Below are 14,856 nucleotides of genomic sequence, written 5' to 3' on the forward strand. Positions count from 1 at the left end.
AATACCAAATGTCCATAACATACATTTGAGTAAAATGTTTTCAATCTACTTCAATTCGTTCGGAAGCTAAAGCGATATCCACAGATGGACAGACGGACGGACATAGAATTTTTTGCCGATCAAGAATGTGGGGTCTAAAATGTATATTTCGAGGTGTTACAGACGGAATGACAAACTTAATATACCCTCCATACTATGGTGGAGGTTATAAAAATTATGGCGTTTGGCTTTGTTGCAGTTATTTTATCTCACCCTGTTTTCACAGTATTTTGTAAGCCTTGGAAGCTCATCGACAATTTTCTACAGAATAGTTTAGCAGGAGTTCTACAAATCACTTCTTACTTTGGCATATTCCTCAATTCTGTGTGTTCATCTTTCTACAGATGTAGGGAATACCATTTACGACTTGGCCAACCCAACTTAATTGTTACCTGCTCGCTCAAAATTGAGTGATAACACCCCTCTCTTGACAATTTGTCTCTCTCACTCACAACCGAAATAACAACGCAGAAATAAAAACCAATTACTTTAAATAGATAAAGTAAAGTAAAATATGTGCGGATAGGAATGTCGGTAACAAAGAGGCAAGATAACGCCTAGGAGGTCTCAACACTGGCGGTTATTTTCTGATAACCCATTCATTACTGAACACACCTTTATGGAATTAAGTTCAAAGTTATTTTAATTTTTTTTTAATAAATATTATTGCATACTTCGTTTAATAAAAAAGTGAGTAAATACATTTAAAAATGTAAAAGAACAACAACTAATTCTAATCGCATACACACAAAGTGTTTCAAAGAATAAAACTGATTAGAATTCAAAATCAGAAAGAATTTGAATTCTGGCAAGTGTCCATATGACCAGCTTTAAAGTAATAAACCTCACAACAGACCGCTCAGTGAGAGACAATACACACACAATGTAGTTGGAATTTCCAGAGAACCTGTGAATAGGCTGCCAGTTTTTGGTAAACTAAGATTTAAAGCTCAATGCATTTGGAATCCGCATAATTGAGTTTTAGTATAAATCCATGAAACGTTGTCTTGTACATCACACAGTCACTTGACGACTGTTGAAGACAATCGGACAACAACCATAGATAAGCGCAGACTGGGACGGACTCCCATGGAATGAGACCAACTGAATAAAAATAAATTAAAAAAGTAATATTAATAATATTTACTATCACCCATTGATAAGGCGATAAACATAATAGTAGGAAAAATAAAAAATTAACCGGCAAAAGAAAGTGATTCGACGAGCAACAACAAAAACACTACACAAAGTAAACATAAACAAAAATGGCTTCATTACTCATTCGAACAGGTGAAGTACCCAACCAACCAACCCTCATTAATAACCATATTTTTTATTTAAATTAGTTTTTGAAGTGCTTACGGCGGATCAACTGGCATTCTGATAAAAATAACATGTGAATTTACTTAATGGAATACACAATTATAGATAATCGAAATTGAAAAAAAAAACGTTTAAAAAAAAAAATAAAAAATTATGAAGGTTCCATTATTGAGGAAGTGGCAGCGTGTGTGACAAAATTATTAACAAGACCAGCTATATTTCGGATTTAATTAAGAACTTCTACACAAAAAAAATCGTGATCACAGTTTTCGGATTTTTAATCATTAAATGTGGAATTGTTAAAAACCTATTTATAAACAAATATTTTTCATAGGCCTACGAAATCTTAAAGAGCCCAGGGGCTGGATTCTGGTTCTATGAAAATATGAAATGAGAGAGGGTATAGTCATTTGATACGGCCAAAATGTACCTCATCGAAACAACGGTTTTAGACCCTAGGTCTCGTTGGACCAAATCCGTTTCAGGACATTTGAAGTCATGTCCGTCCGTCCGTCTGTCTGTTTGATTACCGGCTGGTGGGCACGATAACTCTCGAAGTGAGTATCCGATTTGGTCCAAACATGGTAAATCGTAATATTATTGTCAAGCTTAGATCGAAATCAGGCATGGGCAATATCGGTTTAATCCCTCTGGTGAGTTGCTCTGCGGTATTATCGCACATTCGCGGCAAAGCGCTTGCTTGTGGTGATGGACACTTCGGTATTTTTTAGTGCCAACGTTGCTTTGCAAGATACTCCAGACACAATAGTCCAACGGATTGGTATCCGGAGATTTGCACGCAGAGAAAAAATATAGTTGAACATTTTCACTGCAATCACTAAATATTTGCTACCATGGTGGCCATTGTGGGCTGGAAATGAAGCGAGGAACCTCATTTTGTAACCATTCTTGGTGGCACGTGCTGAGTGCGATGGCGCTGAGTCCGGTTGGAATGTCCAAGGTCTGCGGCAAAAAGGTTTGGGTGCACAAGGCTTTAATACACCCTCCAGAACATTTTCGCGATAATATTCAGCATTTATTCTGATGCCACAGTCGAGCGGAGAGCGACCATCGGCTGTTATGGCGGCCCACATCATCACCAGAGCGGAGAGCGACCATAACAGCCGACCCACATTACATAACAGACGACCCACATCATCACCATGGCCGGCGCTTGAGTTCTGGTGGCCAAGCGAAGGTGCACATTTTGGCAAGTAAACACGATAATTTTGTTTGTTTACAAACTGCTGGACAACGAATGTTTTCTCATCAGAGACGAAGAAAACCAAACCGAGCTCATTTTTCAATATTTACCGAATGGAATATTGCGATTTGTTCAGCTCACGAACCATTTTTCGGCCACTGCGACGCGGGTTTCGATCAAGTCTCTTTCAAACCATTTCTTACAAAGTTTTGTAGTTTTGCAATATAATAAAGTTAGTATACTCTCCTTTTCAAGTTGGAGGCTTAACACATTTTATAGAAAATTTTTCGAAATTCTAAAGAAAATTTTTCGTGGGCCTCGGAGGCCTACAAAATTTTATAGAAAATTTTTCTTGGGCCTCGGAGGCCTACAAAATTTTATAGAAAATTTTTCTTGGGCCTCGGAGGCCTACAAAATTTTATAGGAAATTTTTTTTGGGCCTCGGAGGCCTACAAAATTTTATAGAAAATTTTTCGTGGGCCTCGGAGGCCTACAAAATTTTATAGACAATTTTTCGTGGGCCTCGAAAGGCCTATAAAATTTTATAGAAAATTTTTCATGGGCCTCGGAGGCCTACAAAATTTTATAGAAAATTTTTCATGGGCCTCGGAGGCCTACAAAATTTTATAGAAAATTTTTCATGGGCCTCGGAGGCCTACAAAATTTTATAGACAATTTTTCGTGGACCTCGGAGGACTACAAAATTTAATAAATTTTTTACTTAATAAGAATCCCTAAATTTCAAAAACAAAATAATTGTGTTTCTCTTTTACAGCCCTCTTTGCAGTTCTTCTAAGCTGCACATTGCACTCAACTACTGCTGGAACTATAGCACCCTCAGAAATGGCAACACGTAATCTATTTGCAGCAAATCTCTTTTCATTTGTGGCACCCGAACATCTCGGCGAGAATGTGGTCTATTCACCTGCTTCAATACAAACTTGTCTGGCCTTAGGCTTTACTGGTGCCGACGGTAAAACGGCTCAGGAAATGCGCAAAGTTTTATATCTTGGCGAAGGAGACAAACGCCAAGTGGCCAAAAATTATGGCGACTTTCTTAAGGTAGCCTTCAAAAACACCAAGGACAATGGTCCCATTCTTAAGATGGCCAATCGTTTGTATGCCAATCAAAATCTACAAATCGCCGAAGAATATAATAAAATCGCCACCGAATATTTGGATGCCCAAGCGGAAAATGTTAATTTCCAAAATTCCCAAGAAGCCATTCAAAAAATCAACAACTGGGTGGAGGAACAAACTGAGAATAAAATTAAAAATCTTATGCAACCGGGTTCAGTGGATGGTACAACCAGTGCCGTTTTGGTGAATGCCATTTATTTCAAGGCCAAATGGTTGAAACCCTTCAGTCTGTCATCGACCAGGAAGGGCACATTCAAGTTGAGTACCAAGCAGGATGTTCAGGTCGACATGATGTATCAGGATGAAAAGTTCCAATATGGTGAATTCCCCAAATACGATGCCAAAGTCTTGGAAATGCCCTATGAAAACTCGGATCTATCAATGATGCTTATTTTACCCAATGAAGTTGAGGGTCTGGCAAAATTGGAAGAGAAATTGAAAGGCGTCGATCTGAATGAAATTTCCTCGCAGTTGAAAACACATGATGTAGATGTATTTCTACCGAAATTCCGCATTGAATTCGATATTGATTTGAAGGAACCCTTGATGAAGGTAAAATGACACATTGTTGTTGTAAATTCAAAAGTTGTTAATTGTTGTTGGTTTCCTTCTTATTTTAAGATGGGTCTGAACACAATGTTCTCGGATGCGGCTAATTTCAATAAATTATTTGTTAATGCACCTGCATCACAAAAAGTCTCGGATGTTAAACACAAAGCCTTCTTAGATGTCAACGAAGCCGGTTCAGAGGCAGCAGCTGCTTCATGTAAGTTAATTGCAAAAATTCCCTGACAACGTAATTTTAATATTTTCTTTTTTGTTGCATTATCTTTTAGATATGAAAATTGTACTGATGAGCCTGAACTTAAATCAAAAGTCCTTCAATGCAGATCATCCCTTCGTATTTGCCATACGCAGCAAGACAGCGGTGTATTTTGCCGGTCATGTTTCAAAGTTTTGAGAAAGTTGATTTTGCCAGTTATATACACATTGGAAATTTTTTATATTTGGATATATTGTAAATGGAAAAGTTAAATATAAAATTGTAATTAAGAAATACAATTTGCATTTGCCGTTCATTTAATTTCAAAATCATTTACTAGAATTATTCAAATTAATTTATTGAAAGGGTTACAAAGTTCTTCATTGCATCTGGAAATTTCAAATTATTGATTTGAATATTATAACCAAAAGTAAATTTAAATAAAATCTTAATTATTTAATATTTTTAATTAAGTATATTAAAAAATAAGTATATTAAAAAATTAGTCGAACCTGAATAATTTTTTAATATACTTAATACATAAATTGAGTTCATGAAGAATGCAACCTATTTTGTAAAATATGTCCAAGGGATTTTATGACAATAACAAATTATATGAAGAATATGGCAACGCTTCCAATTGAGAGTTGAATTTATTGCTCTCATTTGAAAGAGTCAAATATTGGAGAGATAATGTGCTCTTCGCTCAATGCCACAGATGGGAACTTTTAATTACAATAAAATAATCGGCCCTATTATGGTTGTCGTCGGCGTCGCAAAATGAAGTCGAGGCGACAATAATGATATTAGAGTTGGCGTTTTTTGTCGATAGCGACAAATGATTGCTATTATAATTGTCGATACAACAGTCGACGTGAAGGCGATTTTTAAGAAAATCTGTCGCCGTAAAAAATTGTGACGACATTGTATTTTTTAGTCGACTTTGATATTGTAACTTTTTTGTATTTGACCATGAAAATAACAAAAGCAAAACAATTTGAAATGTTGGTTTCCGAATTGAAAAAAAAAAAACATGTTTGGCAAAAAGGGTATACCAAAAGTCAGTTTCCAACTAAATCAGATTGGAATCCATTTCTACCAAATTAAATGTAAACGGGGGGTCACCGATTAGAGAATCCGATGGCTGATAAAAAGTATGTTAAAATTAAAATATTTTTCTATTATTTTATTATTTAGTTTTCTAAAGTTCTTCTAGGTAAAGATTAAAATTTAAAACTAAAAAACAATTTTGCACAGTAAGGGTGAAGCCAGCAGAACTGGACGTGGTCGCTTTGGGTTGAATTCTTCGCGAATGTAATACAGTTTCAAAAGTTACTGAATCCACCAGGTCGTGCACTTGGAGTAAAAAATACGGAAAACATAGTTGTAACAGACGTTATAGATCATGAAAATTAGCCAGTGGACAATGCTGATGACGAGACTGATATAACTACTATCCAAGCTTCTCGATCGCCCAGAAAAAAAAAAACATGATTAAAAGTCATCAAGAAAAAAGAAACTACTGAACTCTTGAAAGTGAAGTATAAACTTTTGGAACAGGACAATCAAGAGTCAGGCAATGCAAATATGTTTGTTTTCTGCCTTAACACTCGCCGCTGCACTACTAATACATTCTTCTCATCATCCTCACTTGAACTTAAGAAATGTAACGCATTTATAACCTTCATTTTTTCACTATATTTTTTATTTTTCCAAAAGAGCCGAAATTAGAATTCAAAATACAAAAAAAAAAAAATCTTATTTTGTCAATAACAAGGGAGTGTTGCCAACGTTTTTTTTAATTGTTGCCAACTTTTATTTTAAACTGTCGATGTCGCTTCCATGCCTTACCGTAATACCATTTTTGAATCAAAGCGACGGTGAGGGCGACTTGCACATAAAGTCGACAACGACTATAGAAACGACAACCGTAATTGGGCGGAATATTTTCGAGCCAGAATTTTATAAAGCAGTAAGGAAAGGTCAAAAGTCGGGCGGGGCCGACTATATGATACCCTATACCACTATGCGTATTTAGTAGAGCTCCTGTAACAAAAAAACGTTTATATTCGACCCAATTACGGTTGTCGTTTCTAAAGTCGTCGTCGACTTTAGGTGCAAGTCGCCCTCACCGTCGCTTTGATTCAAAAATGGTATTACGGTAAGGCATGGAAGCGACATCGACAGTTTAAAATAAAAGTTGGATTTTGCTAAACATTCAATGTCGTCAAAATTATTTACGGCGACAGATTTTCTTAAAAGTCGACTTCACGTCGACTGTTGTATCGACAATTATAATAGCAATCATTTGTCGCTATCGACAGAAAACAACAACCCCTATAACATTATTGTCGCCTCGACTTCATTTTCCGACGCCGACGACAACTATAATAGGGCCGAATGTCGTCGCAACTTTTTATGGAGACAGATTTTCTTAAAAATCGACTTCACGTCGACTGTTGTGTCGACAATTATAACAGCAATCATTTGTCGCTACCGACAAAAAACGACAACCCTAATATAATTATATTCGCCTCGACCTTATTTTGCAACGCCGACGACAACCATAATAGAGCCGATTGAGAATTTATGTAAAGTAGATCATGCCCACTATGAACCTTATTTGAATGGCTTTAGAGTAGTCAGAATTTGAGAACTATATCCAACTCTGAGTCAATTTCCAACAAATTTGACGGAGGCAAGTACAGTACAAAGTCCATTTAGGCCGATATCAGTCATTTGGTGCTCAATAAACCTAAACCGGATAAAGATATCTATGAACGGATCTTGACAAAATTTTATAGAGTTACTTAAAACCCCAAATCGGATAAATTAGCTATAGCTGAACCGATTGTCACCAAATTTGGAGTACTTGTTTCTAGTATGAATTTAGTCGGAATTGCCAAAATTCAGGCCATTTGGACTGATATTGGTGCACAATTAACCCGAAATCGGTTAAATATATAAAGGAGCTATATCTAAATTTAAATCGATTCTCACCAATTAGGTTTCGTCTTTGGGCCAAACAAATATTGTTTGAAAATTTTCATCTCAATCGGACAATAAATACGACCTGCATTTTATTTACAAAAGTACATGGACAGACGGACGGACTGACATGCATAAATCGATTCAGAAAGTGATTAGTCTGTAACTATGCCTCTATCTCGCTTCTTTCCCCATGTCACAAACAAATACACAAAGACATAACAATAGGACGCAAAAAATGTATAGTAACTCGTCAATTGAGAACGGCTGGGCCGAGTTGACTCAAATTTTTTGGGCTGTTTCTAATTGCAGTGATAAGTTTTTTATGAAAAAATTTTTTGAGACAAATCTCCTGACAAGTCGGGACAAATCGACAAAATTCCTGATATGGAATTTTGTGTGGAATGGCTGTTCAAATGAAAAAATAAAATTATTAGTAGCAAACTTAAGAACGCCCGGAAAACCCTAAATTTTGCATGATTTGATTTTGGTCAATGTAGGAGAAAGAAACCATTATAGGCTGTGACTACCAAATTTTATTCCAATACATTAGAAGCTGAGAAATGATGAAAATGCCGATTCTGCCAATGTTCCGTTATATAAGAAATATAATCTATTATGATCTCCAAGTACCGAATTTACAGTTATTCCGATTAAAACTGTGATTGCGTAAAGTATTTTGTGGCACCTAAAAATTATAACGATTTTTATACCCTCCACCACACATACAATGGAGGGTATAAAGTATACATATTCTTGATCAGCGCAAAATTCTGTAGATGATTTAGCCCTGTTAGTCTGTTGTAATCACGCAAGAGTCAAAACGAATTAAGATAGGATGCTAACATTTTCCAGATTAGTCTTTGGTCTGCAGCGAGGTCAAGTTCGAAGATGGGCTATATCGGTAATATATAACACATATAACACCCATTTTAGCTACATTTATCAATAAAATTATCTTAAAACCCACACCAGGAGTTCCTTCTGAGTACTTTATCCTTTGGAAGAGAATTGACTATATATTGTCTAGGTCCACTATATTGTATATCCCCCATGTACCTGTTTTTTTTATTTTTTGTAATTACTTTCTAACTTATAAAGAACAAATAATTTTTTTCGCATTTTATTTAGCTAACAGTTTATTGTATTAAGTTTGGAAATCTTAAGAAAATAATTGAAAAATATGATATTTTGGAACAACTCTAGTTTAGTAAAAACTCTTTGATTTTTTGGAAATTTTTTCCAGAGGTAGGTATTTTTACCCTGATCCCGGGAAACTATTTTTTTCTTGGGGGACGGACCCGGGACCCCACATTTTTGACCCAAAAGTCCGGGATCAAGACCCCGCCTGGACCCGGATCCACTTACCCGATATAGACAATATGGGTATTGATTGAAAGCTTATGGAAATACCTATCCAACAAGTGGTCACATAAAGGGGTAAGTTGTCATGGTTCGGAAGTTATAGTCAAAGTATCGATTTTTTGGACCCGGATTTTTTATAAAACCCCCAAAAAGTCAAAAAAGGGCCCATTATGGGGGTCAACAAAATTGCTTCCAAATTATAGCTGACACTCTTACCTTTCCAAAATGCTACAATTTGTGCTAATACCTTTTTCGGTTCCAGAGATATGGGTCTTTCCATCCGCATAACCCGATTCTAACCAGTTCATTAAAATTATGTTTTTAATAAAAAAAAAGTGTTTATTTCGCGTAGCAGTCGTCGGAATAACAAAAGTTTTCTAAATTTGGAACTTTTTGTAAATAGCCGGCCTTCGGCCGGGGCTTGAGATTTTCACCTATGGGTATGTCCGACCCCGGCTAACGCGAACAAAAGGTTCATAATTTCGGCACTCTTTGTAAATAGCCGGCCTTCGGCCGGGGCTTGAGATTTTCTCCTCTGGGTATGTCCTACACCGGCTAACGCGAACCAAAGTTTTCTAAATTGGATACCTTTTGTAAGTAGCCGGCCTTCGGCCGGGGCTTGAGATTTTCTCCTCTGGGTATGTCCTAAACCGGCTAACGCGAACCAAAGTTTTCTAAATTTGACACTTTTTGTATATAGCCGGCCTTCGGCCGGAGCTTGAGATTTTCTCCTCTGGGTATGTCTCACACCGGCTAACGCGAACCAAAGTTTTCTAAATTTGACACTTTTTGTAAATAGCCGGCCTTCGGCCGGGGCTTGAGATTTTCTCCTCTGGGTATGTCCCACACCGGCTAACGCGAACCAAAGTTTTCTAAATTGGATACCTTTTGTAAGTAGCCGGCCTTCGGCCGGGGCTTGAGATTTTCTCCTCTGGGTATGTCCTACACCGGCTAACGCGAACCAAAGATTTCTGAATTTCATTCTTACGCAAAATATACCTTTTTTATTGAAAACATAGTTTTAATGAACTGGTTAGAATCGGGTTATGCGGATGGAAAGACCCATATCTCTGGACTCAGTAAAGGTATTAGCACAAATTGAACCTTTTTGGAAAGGTAGAAGTGTCAGCTATAATTTGGCATCAATTTTGTTGTCCCCCATAATGGACCCTTTTTTGACTTTTTGGGGGTTTTATAAAAAATCCGGGTCCAAAAAATCGATAATTTGACTATAACTTCCGAACCGTAAGATCTTACCCCATCATGTGACCACTTGTTGGATAGGAATTTTCATAAGCTTTCCAACGATACCCATATTGTCTATATCGGATAAGTGGATCCGGGTCTAGTAGGGGTCTCGAACCCGGACTTTCGGGTCAAAAATCTGGGGTCCCAGGTCCGTCCCCCAAGAAAAAAATAGTTTCCCGGGATCATGGTTAAAATACTTACCACTGAAAAAATTTTCGAAAAAATTGAAGAGTTTTTACTAAACTAGAGTTAAGCCGATATTTTTTATGTGTAAAGTAATATGTGACATACTGTATGTATACGTCATTTATGTGAATGACACATTTAGTCACCTTATCTGGAGCGTTTTATGTATGCATATTGAAGTTCTAGTAATTTCTGCGCCAAGTTTTCCTTAACACCTTTGCTCCGATATGTTTTTCTAATTTATTTTTTAATACAAATTATACGCTATCACAACATCCATCTCTGGATAGTATAATATGCCGGTCTTTATTTATAAACACAAACATTGACAGCACTAAAATGATGATTCGCTGTTGTTATTGTTGGAATAGAAATTGAAACAATTCTCCAAAAAACAGGTTCCCTTTAATACTCTCCTTTTTGTTACTAGGTAAAGCAAAAGAGCGACAATAACAACAATTCGAAATAAGAATCACTTTCTCAATGGGATGATATCATTGTTTGGTTTTCACGAAATTCTTCAACAATTTGGCTCTATAATTAAATATTTTTCCATTAATTTATTATCGAACTCACTCACCAGTTGGTAGAATATTTTTGAGGGGGGTTTTAATTTTATTGGTATTTTTAAAAGCCACAGCTGATTTCATTCGGCGTATTACCGTCTTCAGACAAATAAAAAAATGTTGAACTAAAATTTTAAGGCACAACACAAACCCCAAGAGTTTCACAACACAACTGAATCATACTGGGCGATATGGTGTTTTTTGTTTTCGTTGTTTTATGTTCATTTTGGATACGAAGCTCTTGTAGAATAATGCCTCCATTAGCCGTTTCTCTCTTGTTCTTTGTTTTGTTGTTCCCCACATTTTGTGTTTCTCCACTCAATGATTCCCTCATTGTTTTTGTGTGTTTGTTTGCTCTCTATCTATTTTGGCGTCGTGAGAGCATATGGGAGAGTTATTAAAAACTGTGTTGACAATGTGCGTTGTAGAAAAAACGCGATTGTATTAAACCGACTTACTATAAGCCAACGTGTTTAAGATATGGTATTAGGTCCGTGTAAACTCATTTCAAATATTAATAACCAGATTTTCTTGTTCCCATCTCTCAGTTGTGAATATACAATGGGTTTATGTACATACATTTTGACAATGTGATCATGTAAAAGGTATAATTATAAAACATCATAATTATAAAATTTCCCAGGGTTACATATTTAACCTTAACAGGGGTTTTTGCTGAAGAAAAATAATTTTCATTTAATTTAAGATTTGAGTATTACCGTGGTACAATAAAATCAATGTAGTGCATTGCCACCAATCGATTTTCATGTCTTTTTATTCGCTTGACTTAACATGCCAAATTAATTTGCTATGTTTGTGTTTTTCAATACTGACATTATTATCCATACAGGTAGGCCACTTAAAAACAATTAAACTTTGAAACGAAATGGGTTAAAATTGTTATACCCTACAAAACATAGTGGTAAGGGTATTCTGTCTTTGTGCATGGAGAAAGAAACGAGATAGACCCATAGTTACTTTGAGGATCTTCATAGAACCACTTTCTAAGTCGATTCAAGCATGCCAGTCCCTCCGTCAATGTATTCTTGTGAACAAGGTTGCATTTATTATCCGATTGAGATGAAATTTTGCTAACGATATTTGTTTGGCCCAAAGAACGAACCCTGTTAAAATTGGTGACAATCGGATCAGATTTAGTTATAGCTCCCATATATCTTCAACCGATTTCGGGTTAATTGTGCACCAAATGGCCAATATAAGTCCAAATCACCTGAATTTTGACACATCCAACCGAATTAAGTCTAACAGCAAGTACATTAAATTTGTTGAAAATCAGTTCAGATATAGCTTTAGATCCCATATACAGGGTCAGATGAAAAGTTGCAACTAACTTCAAACTGCTGTCATTTCTAAGCGACACGTCCGACAGATGTTGAAATTATTCCAGTGACAGCTCATTATATTGTTTACAAGAGTACAAAAGCATTTTGATGAGAATTTTCCAGAAAAAAGAGATATTCGTGATGGAATTCAAGCGTGATAGTGTGATTTCTTTATATTTAGCTGGTAAACCACAAGTAGCTATCGTTAGAGCACTCCAGCCATTAAATGTGAATAAATCTATTTTGTCTTGTACCATCGCTCCTTACCGTGATACTGGTAGCGTAGCCCGCCGTCAAGGAAGTGGACGAAAGAAAAAAACAACATCAGCAGAAATGGTTCGAAAAATAAAGAAGCGACTTGATCGAAACCCGAGTGGCATTGGTCGAAAAATGGCTCGTGAGCTGAGCATATCGCTATATTCCATTCGGCAAACATTCAAAAATGAGTTCGGGGCAAAGTCATTGAAAGGAAAGTGCAAGAACTTATACCGCCACAGAAAAAAAGGCTCAAAAGAGCTAAAGAGTTACCTCGCTTGGCCGAAAGTGGTAAACTGCCGAATTTGGTTTTCTCCGATGAGAAAACTTTCGTTGTCCAGCAGTTTGTAAACAAACAAAATGATCGTGTTTACTTGCAAAAGAGGTCAGCTGAAAATATGCACTTTCGGTTGACCACCAGAACTCAAGCGCCGGCCATGGTGTGGGCCGTGTGGTCACTCCCCGCTCGTATTAATCGACCGTGTCATCAGAATAAATGCCGAATATTATCGCGAAAACATTCTGGAGGGTGTATTAAAGCCATTGGACATTCCAACAGGACTTAGCACCATCGCCCTCAGCACACGCCACCCAAGAATGATTACAAAATGAGGTTCCTCGCTTCATTTCCAGCGCACAATGGCCACCAAAATATCCGGATACCAATCCGTTGGATTATTGTGTCTAAAATATTTTGGAAAGCAAGGTTGGCGCTAAAAATACCAACGTGTCGATTACCTCATGCAAGCGCTTCGCCGGGAATGGACCAAAATACCGCAGAGCAACATTCAGGCAGCGTGTGACGTTTTCATTGGCCGTTTAAAGACCATAATTCGTGCCAAAGGTGACCAATTCGAACAAATCGGAACTTTTTCTTAAATTTGATGCTATTTCAGACATGTTTTGCTTTCAATCAATAAAATTAAAAAAAAAATGTAAAAATTATGGCGTTTGACTTTGTTGCAGTTTTTTTTTTATCTCACCCTGTATATGTTTCATCCGATTTGGTGTTTAAGTCCCTCACATTCGTAATATACAATGATATTTGGTATAAGATATTTTATAGAGCTCGGAAATACCTTTGCCAAATTTTATCGATATCGGCTAGAATTTGAATATAGCTTCCATGTATATCCTTAAGATGATTTCAAGCCCAATGTTGTTAGGTGTTATGATCTACTTCAAAAAAATTATTTTGTTACGGGAGCTCTAGTAAATATGCATAGTGTTGAAGGATATCATATAGTCGGCCCCCGCCCGAATTTTGAGTTTTCCTTACTGTTTTTTAATTAGGTACACAATTTATATATAACTAGAGAAAATTATGTTTTACGTTTTTTGCTGCTATTTTCGACACGTTTCCATTCGGAGTCAAAATTGTTTCCTATAATTACTTTTGTATGGCACAGTGCACTTTGGGACGTAATTACTTTTTTGAATTATATCTCCTTGAACTGGCTCACATTCACTTCTTATAGAAATAAAGGGGTCAATAACTACAGTCATTCGCTATAAATGCCTACGGAACACAATGAAAAGCTGCAGTAGCCAAAAACCCAAAATTGAATTGCCAAATATGTCGAACGCACAGAAAAGTATTGCTTTAGCATTTTCGCTTGCAGTGATATTAATCGGAAAGAATGTGTATGGCAATGATTTGGGTCAATTCAAGAAAATTAGTTTTACGGTAGCACACGCTGGGAGTTCGCAAGCAACTAACGAGGCGTATCAGGAAGGAAGCTATGACAATAACGACATCAATACGGGTACTGAAGATCATGTAAAATTCTATGGCAATACTGATCATGATAAGGGACAAGAGCACCATAGCCAAGAGAAGGATGATGTTGATGATGCAAAGTATGCTTATAAATATGGTGTGAAAGATTCAACGACTGGTGACATGAAAGATCATTGGGAAATTCGAGATGGTGACCGCGTTAAGGGTAAGTTAAATGTTCATATTCATTTATGGATAGATTATAATGACTATATTTTTTTAGGAGTCTATGCCTTTAAAGATGCCGATGGCACCAAACGTGTGGTAGAATACACTTCGGACAACAAGAAAGGCTTTGAGGCAACAGTCCACATAATTGGACGTGGTCATTGACCACGAAAGTTTGCTAGATATGAGCAATGTGTGGTTCAACTAAATTATGAGTAAATAAAACAATAATTCTTTTTAAAAAAAAAATCTAAATCCCCGTTATGATATCCCATGCAGTTTATTTTACAGAACCACTTAAAGAGAGACGATATGAAGACGATTTTTATGTTGTAATCATGCTATCTTACGAACTAAAATTATGCAGACATGTGCATTTTGCCAGTAGGCAGATTAAGTTCGTAGATGAGCCATGTCGGTCCATATTTTCATACAGCCCCCATATAAAGATACCTCCCGACATTCGGTACTTTGATGATTTTAGCGAC

The 14,856-nt window shown here is 36.6% G+C and overlaps 3 protein-coding genes across 10 annotated transcripts in view; 2 read left to right on the forward strand and 1 right to left on the reverse strand.

The window, feature by feature from the left end:
* LOC131803929 (antichymotrypsin-2-like) overlaps positions 1 to 11,027 on the reverse strand; it is a 45,032-nt gene extending 34,005 nt beyond the window's left edge. For 2 of the 7 annotated variants that reach the window (XM_059125877.1, XM_059125876.1), the window contains exon 1: positions 10,837 to 11,025. In XM_059125877.1, the coding sequence (XP_058981860.1) occupies positions 10,837 to 10,906 (70 nt within the window). In that variant the 5' untranslated portion in view covers positions 10,907 to 11,025. Of the gene's footprint in view, positions 1 to 10,836 lie in introns of all 7 variants that reach the window. The other 5 variants (XM_059125875.1, XM_059125878.1, XM_059125879.1 and 2 more) reach the window with 4 other exon arrangements.
* LOC101895742 (serine protease inhibitor 42Dd) lies at positions 574 to 4,768 on the forward strand. Of its 2 annotated transcripts, none has more exons than XM_011295814.3 (4): positions 574 to 729; positions 3,342 to 4,258; positions 4,328 to 4,472; positions 4,543 to 4,768. In XM_011295814.3, the coding sequence occupies exons 2-4, from the start codon at positions 3,410 to 3,412 to the stop codon at positions 4,665 to 4,667; spliced, it is 1,119 nt and encodes a 372-aa protein (XP_011294116.1). In that variant the 5' UTR covers positions 574 to 729; positions 3,342 to 3,409; the 3' UTR covers positions 4,668 to 4,768. The 2 variants fall into 2 exon arrangements, with proteins under 2 accessions (XP_011294116.1, XP_005187409.1); XM_005187352.4 differs by lacking the exon at positions 574 to 729 and adding an exon at positions 1,004 to 1,329.
* Positions 11,028 to 13,782: 2,755 nt separating the features above from the next.
* On the forward strand, positions 13,783 to 14,572 carry LOC101896088 (adult-specific cuticular protein ACP-22-like). Its single transcript, XM_005187353.3, has 2 exons — positions 13,783 to 14,366; positions 14,424 to 14,572. Exons 1-2 carry the CDS (start codon positions 13,952 to 13,954, stop codon positions 14,531 to 14,533), a joined length of 525 nt encoding a protein of 174 aa, XP_005187410.1. The 5' UTR covers positions 13,783 to 13,951; the 3' UTR covers positions 14,534 to 14,572.
* Positions 14,573 to 14,856: the final 284 nt, after the last annotated feature.

The sequence above is a fragment of the Musca domestica genome, unplaced genomic scaffold, assembly GCF_030504385.1.
Source record: "Musca domestica strain aabys unplaced genomic scaffold, Musca_domestica.polishedcontigs.V.1.1 35, whole genome shotgun sequence".
NCBI classification, from domain to species: domain Eukaryota; kingdom Metazoa; phylum Arthropoda; class Insecta; order Diptera; family Muscidae; genus Musca; species Musca domestica.

Excerpts from the sequence above, each read along its gene's own strand:
- LOC101895742 (XM_005187352.4), top strand. The coding sequence starts at position 1,305 with ATGGCTTCATTACTCATTCGAACAG. Across the intron at positions 1,330-3,341 it reads TTCATTACTCATTCGAACAG|CCCTCTTTGCAGTTCTTCTA; the intron begins GTGAAGTACCCA and ends TCTCTTTTACAG. Across the intron at positions 4,473-4,542 it reads AGAGGCAGCAGCTGCTTCAT|ATATGAAAATTGTACTGATG; the intron begins GTAAGTTAATTG and ends ATTATCTTTTAG.
- LOC101896088 (XM_005187353.3), top strand. The coding sequence starts at position 13,952 with ATGAAAAGCTGCAGTAGCCAAAAACCCAAAATTGAATTGCCAAATATG. Across the intron at positions 14,367-14,423 it reads AGATGGTGACCGCGTTAAGG|GAGTCTATGCCTTTAAAGAT; the intron begins GTAAGTTAAATG and ends ATATTTTTTTAG.